This window comes from Hyaena hyaena, unplaced genomic scaffold (genome assembly GCF_003009895.1).
Source record: "Hyaena hyaena isolate Hyena2069 unplaced genomic scaffold, ASM300989v1 scaffold_124, whole genome shotgun sequence".
Classification (NCBI taxonomy): domain Eukaryota; kingdom Metazoa; phylum Chordata; class Mammalia; order Carnivora; family Hyaenidae; genus Hyaena; species Hyaena hyaena.
The window spans coordinates 2,075,202-2,090,522 of NW_024080755.1; the positions used below are offsets into that span (position 1 = coordinate 2,075,202).

The 15,321-nt window shown below is 41.9% G+C and overlaps 1 protein-coding gene across 4 annotated transcripts in view; it reads right to left on the reverse strand.

Annotated features, from left to right (window-relative positions):
- Positions 1–9,701, reverse strand: part of FAM204A (family with sequence similarity 204 member A) — a 33,087-nt gene extending 23,386 nt beyond the window's left edge. Inside the window, exons 1-6 of one of the 4 annotated variants that reach the window (XM_039237327.1) lie at positions 9,143–9,631; positions 7,978–8,157; positions 3,934–4,175; positions 3,307–3,394; positions 3,141–3,171; positions 2,879–2,978 (exon numbers count right to left, since the gene is read on the reverse strand). In XM_039237327.1, the coding sequence (XP_039093258.1) occupies positions 2,879–2,978; positions 3,141–3,171; positions 3,307–3,394; positions 3,934–4,167 (453 nt within the window). In that variant the 5' untranslated portion in view covers positions 4,168–4,175; positions 7,978–8,157; positions 9,143–9,631. The other 3 variants (XM_039237324.1, XM_039237326.1, XM_039237325.1) reach the window with 3 other exon arrangements.
- Between the last annotated feature and the right edge of the window lie 5,620 nt (positions 9,702–15,321).

The window sequence follows — 15,321 nt, forward strand, 5'->3', positions numbered from 1 at the left end:
TTTATCTTGCTGCCTGCAGTGTGGACATTCTTTAATGTCTATTTACTCTGTTGGATTCACAGTAGACTTCAGCGTGACAGCAAAAGGGGTGCATGTACAACAGTGAAACAGGGACCTCAAACCAAAGGAGGCGTGCAAACTTGCTGGCGTGCAATGATGCCCAACTACCAAGAGAATAGGAAATGTGGCCTCACTAAGTCCTTCTTTTCCTTTTATGCTTACGTTTATTTATAGAATAGTAAGCGCTGTCAAAATCCTGGCTAGATACAAGTCTGGCCAGTACAGGTTTCCTTGTTTAAAAAATGCCATAACTGGGGCTCCTAGGTGGCTCAGTCGGTTAAGCGTCCGAGTTGCGCTCAGGTCATGATCTCACGGTTTGTGGGTTCGAGCCCTGCATCGGGCTCTGTGCTGACAGCTAGCTCTGAGCCTGGAGCCTGTTTCAGATTCTGTGTCTCCCTCCCTCCCTGCCCCTCTCCCACTCATGCTCTGTCTCTCTCTGTCTCAAAAATAAAAAAACTATAAAAAATTTTTTTTTAATTTTAAAAATGCCATAACTTTCTTAAATGTCACTCATATAGAGGAATGTCTAACATTAAGAAAATCCAAACTCATAAAATAGATCAGTATTTTTAAAATGATGCTTGATTAAACGTCTTTTCCTAGAACACATCTAATGTATAATGTGAAAGAGAACACACTGGTTCATAAAACTGAGTCGTTTAAAGACTTTGCACCAGGAATTCTAGTCTTCTTTATAAGGCTCCTCTACACAAATCTCAAATTTTAGACGATGAAAAAGAGCTGTAACTGGCCAATATCAGGAAGGTACAATTCCGTATTTATAGTGTAATAGTAATAATCTGATATGGAAAGACTGTAAAAAAAAAAATCTCTCAAGTTTTCTCCTCTTTAGAATGGTTAAAAAATTGAAATTTAAAACTTACTGTCAGAGCCCTAACTTCAACTACGAAACTGTTTAGACACTCTAAAGTCAACAGTTATGAGAAAATGTAACAAATGCTATAAATAACTGAAGATCAAAGACCACCTAATTCAGGAGTAGAACTTTACAAACATTTCCCATGAGAAGCAATATTTAACCGTCCATTCCGCTGAAAGGACAGCCAGCAGTGGGGACTGTCCGGCAGGTGGGCCAGAGCCCAGACCACTGCCACAGCACCACCCTCCTCTCTCACAGCACCCGAGAGCAGCCTTCCCCCAAGACCCTTCCTCCCAGCCCACCACGATCACATGGGTCGAGAGCAGGGGAAGGACACTTTAAAGTGCCAGCCAGTCTTTCTGCAGTGAAGCTAGAGGAATGAGAATGGGGTCACAAAGTCTGGGTTTTCATCTGATCTTTCTTTGTAAGAATTTAAGCATTTCTGCACCTTCTTGAACATTTGTGAAAAAGGGATTGCTCAGTAGCAGCGATGAGTGCAGCAGAAAGTGATCCTGGTTTCAAGCCCCCAGTGCTCCAGGAACCTGGTGGCAAGACTTCATAGCAAAGCTGGAACCAAAAGGTTTCCATGCAAAGTTCTGCCGTCAGTTCCTTAACGCACATGCCCTCACTGATGCAATACCACCCAGGGATGGGTTTACAGGCTGAGGTCTGCTTCACAAGAAATACTGATTAATCAGTAAATGGTAATGGTCTCTGTGTACACACAGCAGTCTACAGAAATGATCCACGAAGGAGGACTCTGTCTACACAGGCAGGATACAATAAACTTGGGCCTCTAGCCCTACACTCAGTGCTCAGTTTTCACACTCCAAGAGTCCAGGATGTGAATATGTAAGTTACTCATTCATTCCAGACTCTCTAAAGATTCACATCATCCATACACTGAAGACGTCCAACTGTGTATCTCCAGCTCAGATTCTCCTCTGAGCTCTCGCCTCATGTTACCAACCTTCTCTCTATTCCTGCCTGCTGACACCACCCATGCCCTGAACTGAACTTTGGACAGAGGCCACCCTAAATCTTCTCCCCTCCCTCCCCACATTCGTAACTAGCATCACTGTTCACAACACTGCTGAAAGTAACACCTGAATGGCTCTCTTTCCCTCCTCACACCCCAAATCCTCTCTGCCGCTTCACAAGCATCAGAGGCAAATAGCAAATACTGTCAACTCTCCCCCTACAATAGACCTCAAACCTGTCCATTCTTCTCCACCTTCTGCAGCGCCATTCTTGTTCAAGCCACCATCCTTTTGCACCTTGAAGAGTCTCTTACCTGTTCTCTGCCCACCTACTTGTTTTGATCCACAGTCCATTCTCCACACAAGAGCAATCTTTTTAAACACAACTTCGATCATATCACTCCCTTAACTTAAAACGCTTGAATGACTCTCAACTGCACTGTAACTGAAACCCAACTCCTTACCATGGCCCTTAAGGTCCTTCATAGTTTGGCTCCCGGCTGCCCACCTCTCCAATCCTATCCTGGGCTACCCTCCTCCTCGCTGACTCCGTTCATGCCAGGCTGACCTTCTTACAGTTACTCAAATGTCCCATGAGGGCTTTGTTCCCCTGGACCTTTACCCAGGTTACTGCCTCTCCCCGAGCATTCTGGGTACGGATGGTTCCTTCCCATCCTTCAGGTCTCAATGGAATGGCATCTTCCAAGAAAGGCCCTCCCTGACCACCTAAAGTGGGGCATTCATTTTAAATTTCTTTACTACATCCTGTTTATTTCCTTCTTAACAGCCTTTTTAAAAAATAATTTTTAACTACACATTTACATGTTTACCTAGCATCTTGTTTAGCACACAGGAAGTGTTTTAACTTTTTCACTGAATTCATTACTGAGGAGAAATACCTTAGGCAAGGCTAATTACAAACATTTTCTACTAAGAGGCCATAAAAAACGTATCTTACCTTGTCAACTTTTTTCTTTTTGACAGGGGGGTCAAACCTCTCATTGATTCCAAAATACTGAGTAAGCTCCTTCCACTGGGCTTCACTTGAGGTCTGGGCACTGAAAGAAGGGACAGGGACTCATTTTTAGTGTTTTTAATTGGTTACTACAACTACGATCTACAGAAACTAGCCCCTATGTTTCAGAGGTTAAGTAGTTCAACTATTGGTACAGGTTTTATAATACTGTCTAGAAGAAGCAAATATTTTAAATTCTACCCACCTTTGAGACTCTTCTTCATTCTTCAGTTTATCTGAAAAGAGTTCACAAAGTGTCAATACCTGAATATTCATTATTTCAAAATTATGTTGATTAAAAACTGTTGAGCTCAATAGTCACAACTTAACACTAGCATGAGCAACAATTAACTTGAATTTAAACAAAACACCTTTCCTGGAGCGTTTTCTTTTCTTCCTTCTGAATCCTGATGTTGAGATTTTCTGTTCAGAATGTTTTTTATGCAATTCTTGAAATTTCTATATAAAAGTGAAAAAAAGGAAAAAACAAACATATTTTGAAACAAAGCATACATTCAAAAAATTACAAACATGTTAAGTAATAAAAATACATTCTAGCATTTATAAAAATACAGATTTAACAAAAGTAAAATCTTTTTTAAAAGTAATCTTTTTGAGCTACGCTATTCTCTAAGACTCCTTCACAATCTGGAATTTTTATCTTCATTTATTTCTACCTAAGTCAATCTGATTATTTGAGAGTAAAATTCAATGACTCATACAGATGACAAAGAGATCAAATGAAGATAGAAACTCGTGTATTACGTTAGGCCAAGTAGCTAAACTACTGTTTTTTTCTTCCTCTTTTTATAAAAAACAAGACAAAAATGAAAGCAAGTACCTGAGTGGCTGACCATAGAGTATTCTGAGCCAACCTTCCCCACCTGTTTATTATCTCCCCAGAACACAGGCATTCAAACCATGACAGAGACATACACAGGATCATGTGCAAACACACAGACACCGGTTTCAATAAGCACATATCACAGAGAACCTACATTCCACATGTTTAAGGGAATTCCAGAGGGGCACTCTTCATAGGCATTGACATTGGCCTCGGCGTCGGGTTTTGGTCCATCTGTAGGGAAATCTGAGATCTCTGTTTTTGTAATGACCCCATCTTCTTCGTCTTCCTGCAAGTTAAGTCCAGAGTTCTCTAACGGGGCTTCATCTTCAGAATTCAACTCAATATCACTTTCATTTAGGCCAGGAGGTAGCAGTCCACTCCACATCTTTCCCTCTAAAGAGAAAAAGATGAATGTAGACATACTAAGTAGACATGGGAAGAAATTTAAAACCCCAAGAGCCTAGTGATTATCCCAATGGTTTGGAAACAGTCCATCTATGCTTTTTTCCTTTTAATCTAAAATGGGATGTACCTTCCATATTAAAATAATTTGGAATTTTAAATTAAAATCTTTGCTTGTATAAATTTTGTTTTGTTTTGTTTAAAGTTGTTAAAAGACACACTTACAGATGAATGACTTAAAGAAAACAGGACCTGGATTCTTTAATATATGGAAAACTGTGTCTAAAAAAACCCAAATTTTGTAAAAGCATTCATTGCTCAAGAATGTTAAGGGTCTAAAAATACACAGTCACACGATTTAAGATTTATAATACTGCATTTCAAGCTAACACAATTAAAAAAGAAACTAAAGTCGGATTTTCGCCAGGATTTGAAATTGCACTTTCAGGGGACTTACTGTCTAAGGAGTAGAAGAACAATTTTCAAAGGAAAATTTTTAGGCTGTGCAAGTAGTCTGTGCAAGCGTGGTGGTAAAGAGAATGCCCTAGTTTTTATTTTTACACAGTTTGCTAAAATAATACCAAATGGAGTATAATCCTAAAAATTTAACAAAAACATACAGCTTTTTTGATTAACAATACTGTATTGAGGAAACGAGGGTTAAAGTTCAGGATAATATTTATCATCAGCTCTATGGCCCATTGGTAGGGAGAATATTAACTACCGTTAAGTTTATCAAAAGTGATTTTTAAAAATTGGAGTTAAAATCATTTGCTAAAATTATGACAACTGAGTACATTTTCACTATTCATCCTCCTGGCACAGTCTATTTTAGCATACATAATGAGTCAAAACCGCTTTGTTCAAAAGATGCTTTAAAAAAGAGAAGTTGGTTGTACTGCTCATGATTTACTATCAACTTCAAGGAATAAATAAAATGCAAGGATAGAAATCGTTTTTGCTGAGTTTTCTGCCCCCTATTGTGATAAACCTAATGAGAAAACCACCACCATTGCCTCTCAGACAAAGGCATTACGGGATTTTGCATTAATCTGAATAACAGGATTCCTAATAACCTTTAAGGACCTCCTCCCAGGTCAAAAGAATCAGATCTTATTTCTGGTGGTTTTGGTCCAGCCTCATCAGTTGTTAGCCCCCTGAAACACCCTCACCAAAATCCTCTTTTGGCTTTTTACGAAGAAGGGCTCTGACATCTAACTGCTCCAATTGTAATCCTCACCCCACCACATGCCAGCAAATCATTTTTACCACCTTTGACCCGCAGTTTTTTTCCTCTGCGATATGATAATTATACTGCATACAGGGTTATTCTGAGAGTTAAATGAGATGAGCTATGAAAACGCTCACCACAACGTTTGGGAGGTTCCAGGGGTGTGATCAATGCTAAGCTCTTCTTGCTATCAGTATTCCTGTGGCCACGCGTTACGTTTTTATAATTTCTACTGTGGGTGGGAACATTCACAAGCTAGTTTTGAGGTTTCTAAGGCTGGGGTGCATTCCACTGAGCAATTGATCCAAATCATTTACTTCCCAGATTTTCTCGGTCTAACAGAAGTTTCTATAAAAAAATATTGGTATCTGGTTTTCTGAATGGAACAATAAAACCAGAGGCAGGAAGATAATGCGGCCTAAGTTTCAAGGCCCCTCCTTTGCACGGGTTGTTCCAAAGCATTATACCTAATTTTCTATTTAGAATCTGTATTATTTTTCTTAAGGCGGAGACCCAAAATTATATAAGCTCCCAGCCCGTAAGGCCTGGATCCATCCTTAACCTGACCTGAGGGTTTTAATAGTTGGAACGGGTAATCTTTAGATACTTTGTTAGCACAAAAGCCATCATGTGAAATATGCCAATATTGAAAAACGCATGTTATGCTATCGATAAAAATATTTCTAGTGTTCTGAGGAGTAGATGGAGGGGGAATGATAATAAGCTCCAACATGACTTTGCCACTGACATATTAATATACCTTTAGGCTCATTCATTTCAGAACTTAAGGATAGTAACAAATTTCAGATTTAGCTTTCTTAGCAAAACTGGGGTTCTACATGTGAGTCCCTTGTTCCTTTCCCCTGTCCATAGCATCTTGCCCACGGCCACTGTGTGCCGGACACTCTTTAACAGCGGTGTACAAAATAGTACAAAACAGTGGGGGCAGCGGTGTACAAAACAGGCAACAATACCTAACCTCATGGAGCTGACACTCTACGCACACGGCAGGCCTCTGTACGTTAGCAGCCAAGTAACACTCAGCCCAGATCGTCAGCTGTGGCTGCCAATGAAATGCACGTGCCTCTGTGATGGGTACAGTTTTTCCACTGGAGCACTATTTCAGCATCCCTACAGGGTGGGTCCACGCCTTGGGCACCCAGTGGGCTTCCCGCTGGGGGGCACTCTCAGTTGCCGCAGGGCTGCCTTTCCCTGTGGGCTCTCAAGCACTTATTGATCACTTTTTAAACTTCCTCTGAAGCATCTGTTTTCAGCTCTTGTTGATGTGACATTAAGGGTTGTCTTCAGTTTGACATTGGCTGGTATGATAATCCCTTGTGTGTGCCCACAGAAGAAAAGAAAAATCAGGATAAATTTCAAATTCTAGATTCTACATCCAAATCCATAAAATAAGGCAAAATGCAAATAACGCATGTTTCTGAACTCGATTCCTGAACATCTTTAAGGGATGTGCCTGTTTAAAAAATAAAAAATAGACAGATGGACAGACAAAGGCAACTCCATGCCCTCTTGTGAGCACAGATCAGTCACTGGGGGGCCTGCAAAGTTGAGCCGTCCACGTGGGCAGCAGCTGAACTGTAAACCCGCAACATGGAGCGGTTGCTTCGTGACCTGCTTGGGGTTCACGTTTGAAAACACTGTCTTTAAAGTCATAGCATCTTGGGGCACCTGGGTGGCTCAGTCGGTTGAACGTCCAGCTTCAGCTCAGGTCATGATCTCCCAGTCTGTGAGTTCAAGCCCCACATCAGTGCTGACAGCTCAGAGCCTAGAGCCTGCTTCGGATTCTGTCTCCCTCTCTCTCTGCCCTTCCCCCACTCACTCTGTCTCTCAAAGATGAATAAACATTAAAAAATTTTTAAAAAATCATAGCATCTACATGTCCTTCATACATTTCCAATTGTACTATGGCACCAGCGGATACTACACTAGGCCTCCTGTTACCCCTGTTTGGGCTGCTCTGAAGAATGGCTCTCTAGCTCTTTGAAGTGTCTCTCACTCCATGCCTGATTTTTTCTTTTTTTTTTTTTGAAAAAATTTTTTAATGTTTTATTTATTTCTAAGAGAGAGAGAGAGATAGAGAGAGACAGCATGAGTAGGGGAGGGTCAGAGAGAGAGGGAGTCACAGACTCTGAAACAGGCTCCAGGCTCTGAGCTGGCAGTCAGCACAGAGCCCGACGCGGGGCTCGAACCCACGAACCATGAGATCATGACCTAAGCCAAAGTCAGACGCTTAACCGACTAAGCCACCCAGGCGCCCCACTCCATGCCTGATTTTAAAGCAAGTCTTTCCAGGGGCGCCTGGGTGGCTTAGTCAGTTAAGCGTCCGACTTTTGCTTAGGTCATGATCTCGCGGTTCGTGGGTTCGAGCCCCGCGTCGGGCTCTGTGCTGACTGCCAGCTCAGAGCCTGGAGCCTCTTTCAGTCTGTGACTCCCTCTCTCTCTGACCCTCCCCTGCTCACGCTGTCTCTCTCTCTCCTAGAAATAAATAAAAATGTTAAAAAATAAATAAATAAATAAATAAAGCAAGTCTTTCCAAATTACCCTTTAAATATGAAAATTATGCAGCCATTCTCAAGAGATGTGATATACCAGTCAGATGCAATACTGATTAAATCTGAATACCCCAGGAGACAAGGTTTCTCTCTTCAACCCAGCCACCACAGCCATGATTTATAATTTTCAGTAAGACTGCATGTCAGACAAAAACACCTGAAAGATGTTCTGGAGAAAGCAAGAGAGACTCCAGTTACAATAGAACAAACAACTGAAAAGAAAAACAAAGCAAGTCAATACTATTCATGGCGTAAAAACAGTATGACAGAAACTCTTTTACCATTAATCCCTACAACAAACGTTCCACTTCGAATTACGATTTAAATCCCTTTTAAGATGAAGTAACTGACTTGGCCTAATGCATTGTGATCTGCTTATTTTGACACAACAGAACTCAATGCTTCAACTTAAAAACTTTTAGAAGGCAGTATTTAAGTAGTAACATATTCCTGGAGACAAAGATTTGGGTGAGACTGAAGAATGACCAAGGCTGTAATTCTGCCATAATATGATGAAGAAAAAATTTTTTTCTCACCTTTTAAGTGCAGAAAGGTATGTAAGATGCTATACTAACTTGTATACATAAAAATCACATTCAGAGATTTGGGTAATAGTGTCAAATTCTCTGGAAGATCTGGCAACTGCCTGTAACCAAAACCTAATCTGAGCAGTTTAATGGGTAAATGTCTCCCGTTTCTAATATTCCAGAATTTCAATTCCACTGTCACTATATGAAGCTGTCTTATTTCCTGTATTTTGTACTCAATTAGAAATAATCACAGAAATCTGAATTTTGTCTGACCTGAATTTAACCTTGGCTTTTGTATAAGAATCATAAACCATCATCATGTTAAGCAATTTACACAATATCAGTTTCTGTGACTTGGAATTAGTTACTTAGCTAAAATACTTTTAAGTATGTATCAATATTAAAGTTCACCTGAATCAGAGGCCTGACTTCCGACTTCCCAGTCGGATTACCCAAACTACTTAGCGGGGCTTTGTACTCATGCATTTGTTTCAATACGAGGCTGTGTTTGTTTCCGCAAGGCCTGGAAAACACGTCCCGCGGCCCCGCACGGAAAAGATTTACAGGGAACCAATAACATTTCGAGGCTCATTTTAAGTCGGAGGCCGCTGGGAGAATACTTACTGCAAGAGGGTGGCTCTAGAAAGGTACACCTCTTCCTGCTGGGCGGCACCACCCCGAGCTCGGCAGGCTCTCCGGCGGCAGGGCCACACTCGGATCCCCAGACGGGAAGAAGCCCATCCCGGGCACAGAACTGAGCGCCGCAGAATCGGGCGCAGGACGTCTAGCCCGCGGACACTGCCACTAAGTGCAGCTCTTTCCCCGGGATACAGCGGATGTAAACAGGAGCCTGTTTCCCCGATGGAGAGCCTCTTCGCCCCCTCTCTCTTTGGCGGGGGGCAAGGGGGGACGGAGAACCCCTCTCCCACCAACAGGCTCGGGAAGGCGCCGCTACGCCCCTTCCTTGCAAAGCAGACGCCGGCCCCACCAACGCCGCCGTGGGCCCGGCCGTGAGGCCGCCCCACACCGGCTCGCTCGCTCTCCGCACCCGGCCCTCCCGGACCCGTCTCGGCGGAGCCCGGGCCAGTGCAGAGGCAGCCCCGCAGTCGGCCGTACTCACCCGTCGGGAGCCGGCCGCCTCGCAGCCATCTTAAGACCCCGCCAACACCGCGCCTTCTCATTGGCTCCGGCATCTCAGCCAATGGGCTGGACCCGTTCTGGCCTCGGGGTCGTCATGGCAACCGGCCGCGCTTCGCTCTGCTTTCAAATCTGTTTGCAGGAAAGGATTCGTCTCTTTCTACTTTTCTTTCACCGTTTCCCCCTGTCTTCTGGACGTTGTTAAAGGCTTTGTTTCTCCCCCACCCCCATTCCCTGCTGCTCGCCGGTGTTGAAGGTGAGGATGGTACTGGCTTAGACCTTGAACTGAGTTCATTCCCCGAGGAGGGAAGTTCGCTGTAGGTGCTCTCTAGGCTCTTCTGGCAACGTTTCCATTCATTCATCCTCTCCCCCTCGCTTCCTCTTTCTTCCCTCCCTTCCTTCCTTTTTCCCTTCTGTAAATATTTATTGAGCAGGCACTATGCCAGCCTCTGTTTAGCGGAAAAGTCCCGACTCTTGCTCTCCTGGCGCTTACCATCTGCTTCACTGACCAGATGTGTGACCTTGGCTAAAAGCTTGGGCCCCTTTTCCGTGACCACCACTGGTTCAGGCCCCGGGGAGGGGCTTGGGGGAGCATAGAAAATAAGTATGGAGAAAGAAACCCAAAAAAGCGCTGTGAAGAATATAAAGCAGTATAATGTGATAGTGATGGGGATGCGCACTATTTTAGAAATACTTTCATTTTTTGAAATAGTGGTTTGTAATAATGATAGGACTAAGAATACTTTCCTATTTTCTGGTGTCGTGAGGATGATGAAAGAATATACAGATAGTCCTTAACACATTGCCTGAGCCACAGTAATTTTAAGTCTTGGCTACTTGTTACTGATGTTAACATCAATCATGCCTTTCTTTGAAGCATTCTAAAAATAAAAGAATTTTGCAACGCACTCGAATATATCATGATTTAGTATAAACAGATGTTTAAGCTTATTAGTTAACTACCCAACACCTCACCTTCAGGTCCCAGAAGGATACACCAGATTTATGGAGCAGTTTTCTGTAACCTCAGAATCCTAGTAAACCCTGAATTGACAAGCTTGGTCCCTAAGAAAGAACGTGTGTGCGCTCCTGAAAGCTATCTGGCAGGTCTTCTTATAAGGACACTAATACTAGGGATCAGGACCGTTATGACCTCATTTAACCTTAATTAATCCCTTTGAGGCCTCATGTCCAAATGTAGCCACACTGGGGGTTAGATGTTTAACACGGGAATTTGCAGGTACATAATCATTCAATTCATAGCAAATGTTATTGGTGGAAATGTGACCGGCATGGAGAAAGAGAACACAGAGGGCGAAGAACTGAGACACAGGGTAGGAGGCAAGTGATGTTGACCTGTTTAAGAACTATCTGGATTGCTTCTACGTATATTCCACCAAAGAGTCTTCATTATTCAGTGCATATAAATGTTCGAAGGATAGGGGCGCCTGGGTGGCTTAGTCGGTTAAGGGTCCGACTTTCGCTTAGGTCATGATCTCGCGGTTCGTGGGTTCGAGCCCCGCGCTGGGCTCTGTGCTGACTGCCAGCTCAGAGCCTGGAGCCTGTTTCGGTCTGTGACTCCCTCTCTCTCTGACCCTCCCCTGCTCATGCTGTCTCTCTCTCTCCTAGAAATAAATAAAAATATTTTTAAAAAATGTTCGAAGGATAGAGGAAGAATATAATTATTCCAAAAGCCTACAAACACCAGACCTCATATATAAAGACAAAGAGAGTTGGGGCACCTGGGTGGCTCAGTCAGTTAAGCATCCGACTTCAGCCCAGGTCATGATCTCAAGGCTCATGAGTTCAAGACCCACGTCAGACTCTGTGCTGACAGCTTGGAGCCTGGAGCCTCCTCTGGATTCTGTCTCTCTTTCTCTCTCACTCTTTCTCTGCCCCTCGCCCACTTGTGCTCTCTCTCTCAAAAATAAACATTAAAAAAAAGATTTAGAGAGTTCTACTCCAAAAATATGTATTTTAAAATTTTAAATTTGAGAATTCTCAAATGTCTGTTTATCACATTATTGAATTCCTATAATAAATGTAAATAGCTCAGACTTTTCCTCTGGCTCTGGTCATAAGACTTCCAGTCTCTGAATATCATTGTTTTGCCAGTTTTCTGGGGGAAATGTCAGTCATTTGATTTATTTTAATCAATAAATTTACCTTGCCTCCAGCAAATTCCTGCTCTGGAAACCTGCCAAACCATGCATTTTGTGAATGAAATACTTGTATTTCTGAGATTTCTGTGAAACATAGAATTGTTGAATACCTTTTACTAAATCATAGTGATATGATGCAGCTAGTGAATTGTGCTTGAATTGGGTTGCATCTGGCACTAATTTCAAACATGTAAGTTTCATTTAAATTCTCAAACATATCTTAAAAATCATAAAGCAGTTTTTCTTTGCCAAGAAATATTATAGCTTATGAAGGGTTTTCCTCTATATTTAGAAATTTTTTTTCTTCGTATGGAGATTACAAGTCACACTCATGTTATAAAAGATTAATTGTGGAGGTCTTTTTTTGGTAGCTGTTAAATCTCTGGTTGATGAAAATTTCCCCAAATATAATGAAATCCTTTAAATATTTCTCAGTTTGGAAAGCTGAATATGACTTTGTTGAACATAGAATAAATGTCCTTCTTGCTGAAACTGAGAAAGAGAATAGTTAATTTCCGTCTGTACAAAATGCCTCATTTTCGGCATCGAAGAAAGTAGTCCAGTGACTTATGCAACAAAAATAGAAACAAGGGAGTCCTGAATTTTAGGAAATGTGCGACAGTTTCTCTATCTGGATTTGTTTGCAAACCAAAGCATCTACAAACAATGTTAGCCTTCCAAGAATATGTCGAACAGCTAACACTATGACATCAGCAGGAGTTGACATTTGAAGAAGCAAAATTTCTGTAATAAAGGATGTTGCCAAAGAAAAGCACTTTTGCTTTATTGGTCATGTCTGGTACTTTCAATCTCTTCAGTTCCAATAGGTTGTACATAGGAAGGGAGGGAGGGCAGGAGATGAAGGTTTATAGAGCATTTCAGTACTCTAGGTGTCATGCAACTAATATATAAGTTTATGAGGTAGTTACTATTGTATCCATTTCACAGACAAGGAAATAAGGCTTCCATGGGTTAAGAAACTTCCTTAATGTGGGGGCGCCTGGGTGGCTTGGTCGGTTAAGCGTCCGACTTTCGCTTAGGTCATGATCTCGCGGTTCGTGGGTTCGAGCCCCCCGTCGGGCTCTGTGCTGACTGCCAGCTCAGAGCCTGGAGCCTCTTTCGGTCTGTGACTCCCTCTCTCTCTGACCCTCCCCTGCTCACGCTGTCTCTCTCTCTCCTAGAAATAAATAAAAAAAACATAAAAATTAAAAAAAATAAAATAAAAAAAAGAAACTTCCTTAATGTGACACAGCTAGTAACATGGAAAACCAGGGTTTCACTGGACTCTTAAGCTCATGCCCTTTTCATTGCCACATATTGCTCCTTTTAAAGTGAAGTCCCTGATGAATCCTAGCTTAGTACAGTCAGCAGCAGATCATAGACGTCACTACTACCAGGTGGCATGTGTACCTGGTGGGGGCTTATGAAAAGATGGGCTTCAGGAGCAAAATGTATCTTCTCTTTCCATTCCCTTTGGTACATAGTGACTGATTAAATGCCATCAGAGGCTTCCTCTTTGCTCATTCTGGGTTTGCTACAGTGAAGTTTATGTTAGTCTCCCTTTTCCTAATTCCTTCATCTTCCAAAATAGCCTACTGCCTGGTTAATCTCTCTAAACGAAGGAACACAGTGTAAAGCTTTTAACAGAACCTAGCATGAAGCCAGCAGTCAGTAAGTATTGGTTTCCTTCCCTTACACAAAAACTAAGGTGTGTGTGTGTGTGTGAGGGAGGAGGACTGAACAGGCAGAAGGAGGACTGAACAGGCAGAATACAGAGGATTTCTAGGGCAACGAAAATATTCTATATGATGCTGTAATAATAGATACATAGCACTATACATTTGCCCAAACTCACAGAGCATGCAACACCAAGAGTGAGCTGTAATGTAAAATGCCAGCTTTAGGTGATTACAATGTATCAGTGTGGGTTTATCAATTATAACAAATGTACCACTCAGTGGGGAGAATAGATTGTGGGGGAGGCTATGCATGTGTGGGGACAATGAATATGTGGAAGATTCTCTGTACTTTCCTTCAGTTTTGCTGCATACCTAAAACTGCTCTAAATAATTAAGTCTTTTAAGTATCAGAAGAAGAATTCATTATTTGTGAAAAATTATATGAAGTCCAAATTTTAGTGTCCTAAATAAATTTCTGATGGAACACATCCACAAAAAAATGGGTACATAAATGCTGACAGATGATTGGATTAACCTGTCAACATCTTGGTGATCCTTACTATGTGCCCAATGACCAGCGCTTTGCTAAGGTTTAAGGAGAATACATATGAAGTCTATGAACTGGCTTCTCAAGAAGTTTTTTGAGACATCTAATGTGCTTATAAATTAGTCATTTTACACCATAAGTACTGAAATTGTGAAGTCCATGATGTAAGTAGAAACTATAGAAGTTCTAAGAACAGAAAAGTATAGTAGGTCGAATTAGGCACATGCTATTTCCTTTGCCTCGAATACCTTTCTCTTTTATACCTGCTGACCATCTTTCCATCCTTCAAAACCTAGATCAAATATTATGTCCTAAGTTAAACTTTCTCTGACTCATGCAGTTCATGCCTTTCTTCTCAACGCCTTCATGATATTTGATGCATAGCACAACTAGGGCTTTATGCCACTGAGATGAAATTAGTTGCCATAGGTCAGTCTGCCTGAATAGATTGTGAGCCCCTCTGAAGGCACAGTCCTGGCCACACAGTAAGTGTTCAGTAAATATTTGTGGAGAGGATAGATGAATGAGAGACGAGAAGGTGTCCGTGCATGGAATGAGAATTGGGGAAGGTGACATAGGAGCATCACATGAACAGATGCAGAGAGGCAAGAATTCTGTGGTTTAGGTAAAACATAAGAAACCAGATTGGGTCCAACTCTGGGATCCTTTCCTCAGGCAAACAGACAAGTTCTGCCTTGATTCAGTGGGGGAATTCTGATCAAGGGAGTGATGATGCAGATTTTTGAGGGAAATTAATGTTATAGTCTTGTAAATAGGAAAGATGGATTTGGAGGTAGTTGAGCCAACATGAAAAGCATGTTGTAGCTGGCAGACCATGATGGGATAATTGATCGGCACCTAGACAAAGGCAGTGGTCATGGAGGATGGAGGCAAATCAAGCGTCCAGTTTAATATTTTCCTCATTCATTCATTCATTCATTCTTTCATTTCCTTTCATTCTTGCTTGCATGCCTTTGATCTATTTTTGCTCCCTGCTTCCACCAATTCGGATTCTGCATTCCAGTTCTATAAATTCAACCCAAACTTCAGGGATGCTTCCTTTACTATGAACTCCCATAAAATATTTTTAGTTAAATCTCTCTTTCAAATACCACCCCCCCGCACACACACACACACAAATAGCCTATTGTATGCCACCTCACCTCCTTCAGCACCACATATATTCAATTTACTCTAAAGAATAACAAGGCTGTTCCAGGAGAGTACTGGTATCCTACTGGCCTGCTTCCAGAATGATCCAACCCATTTTCTTCTTGG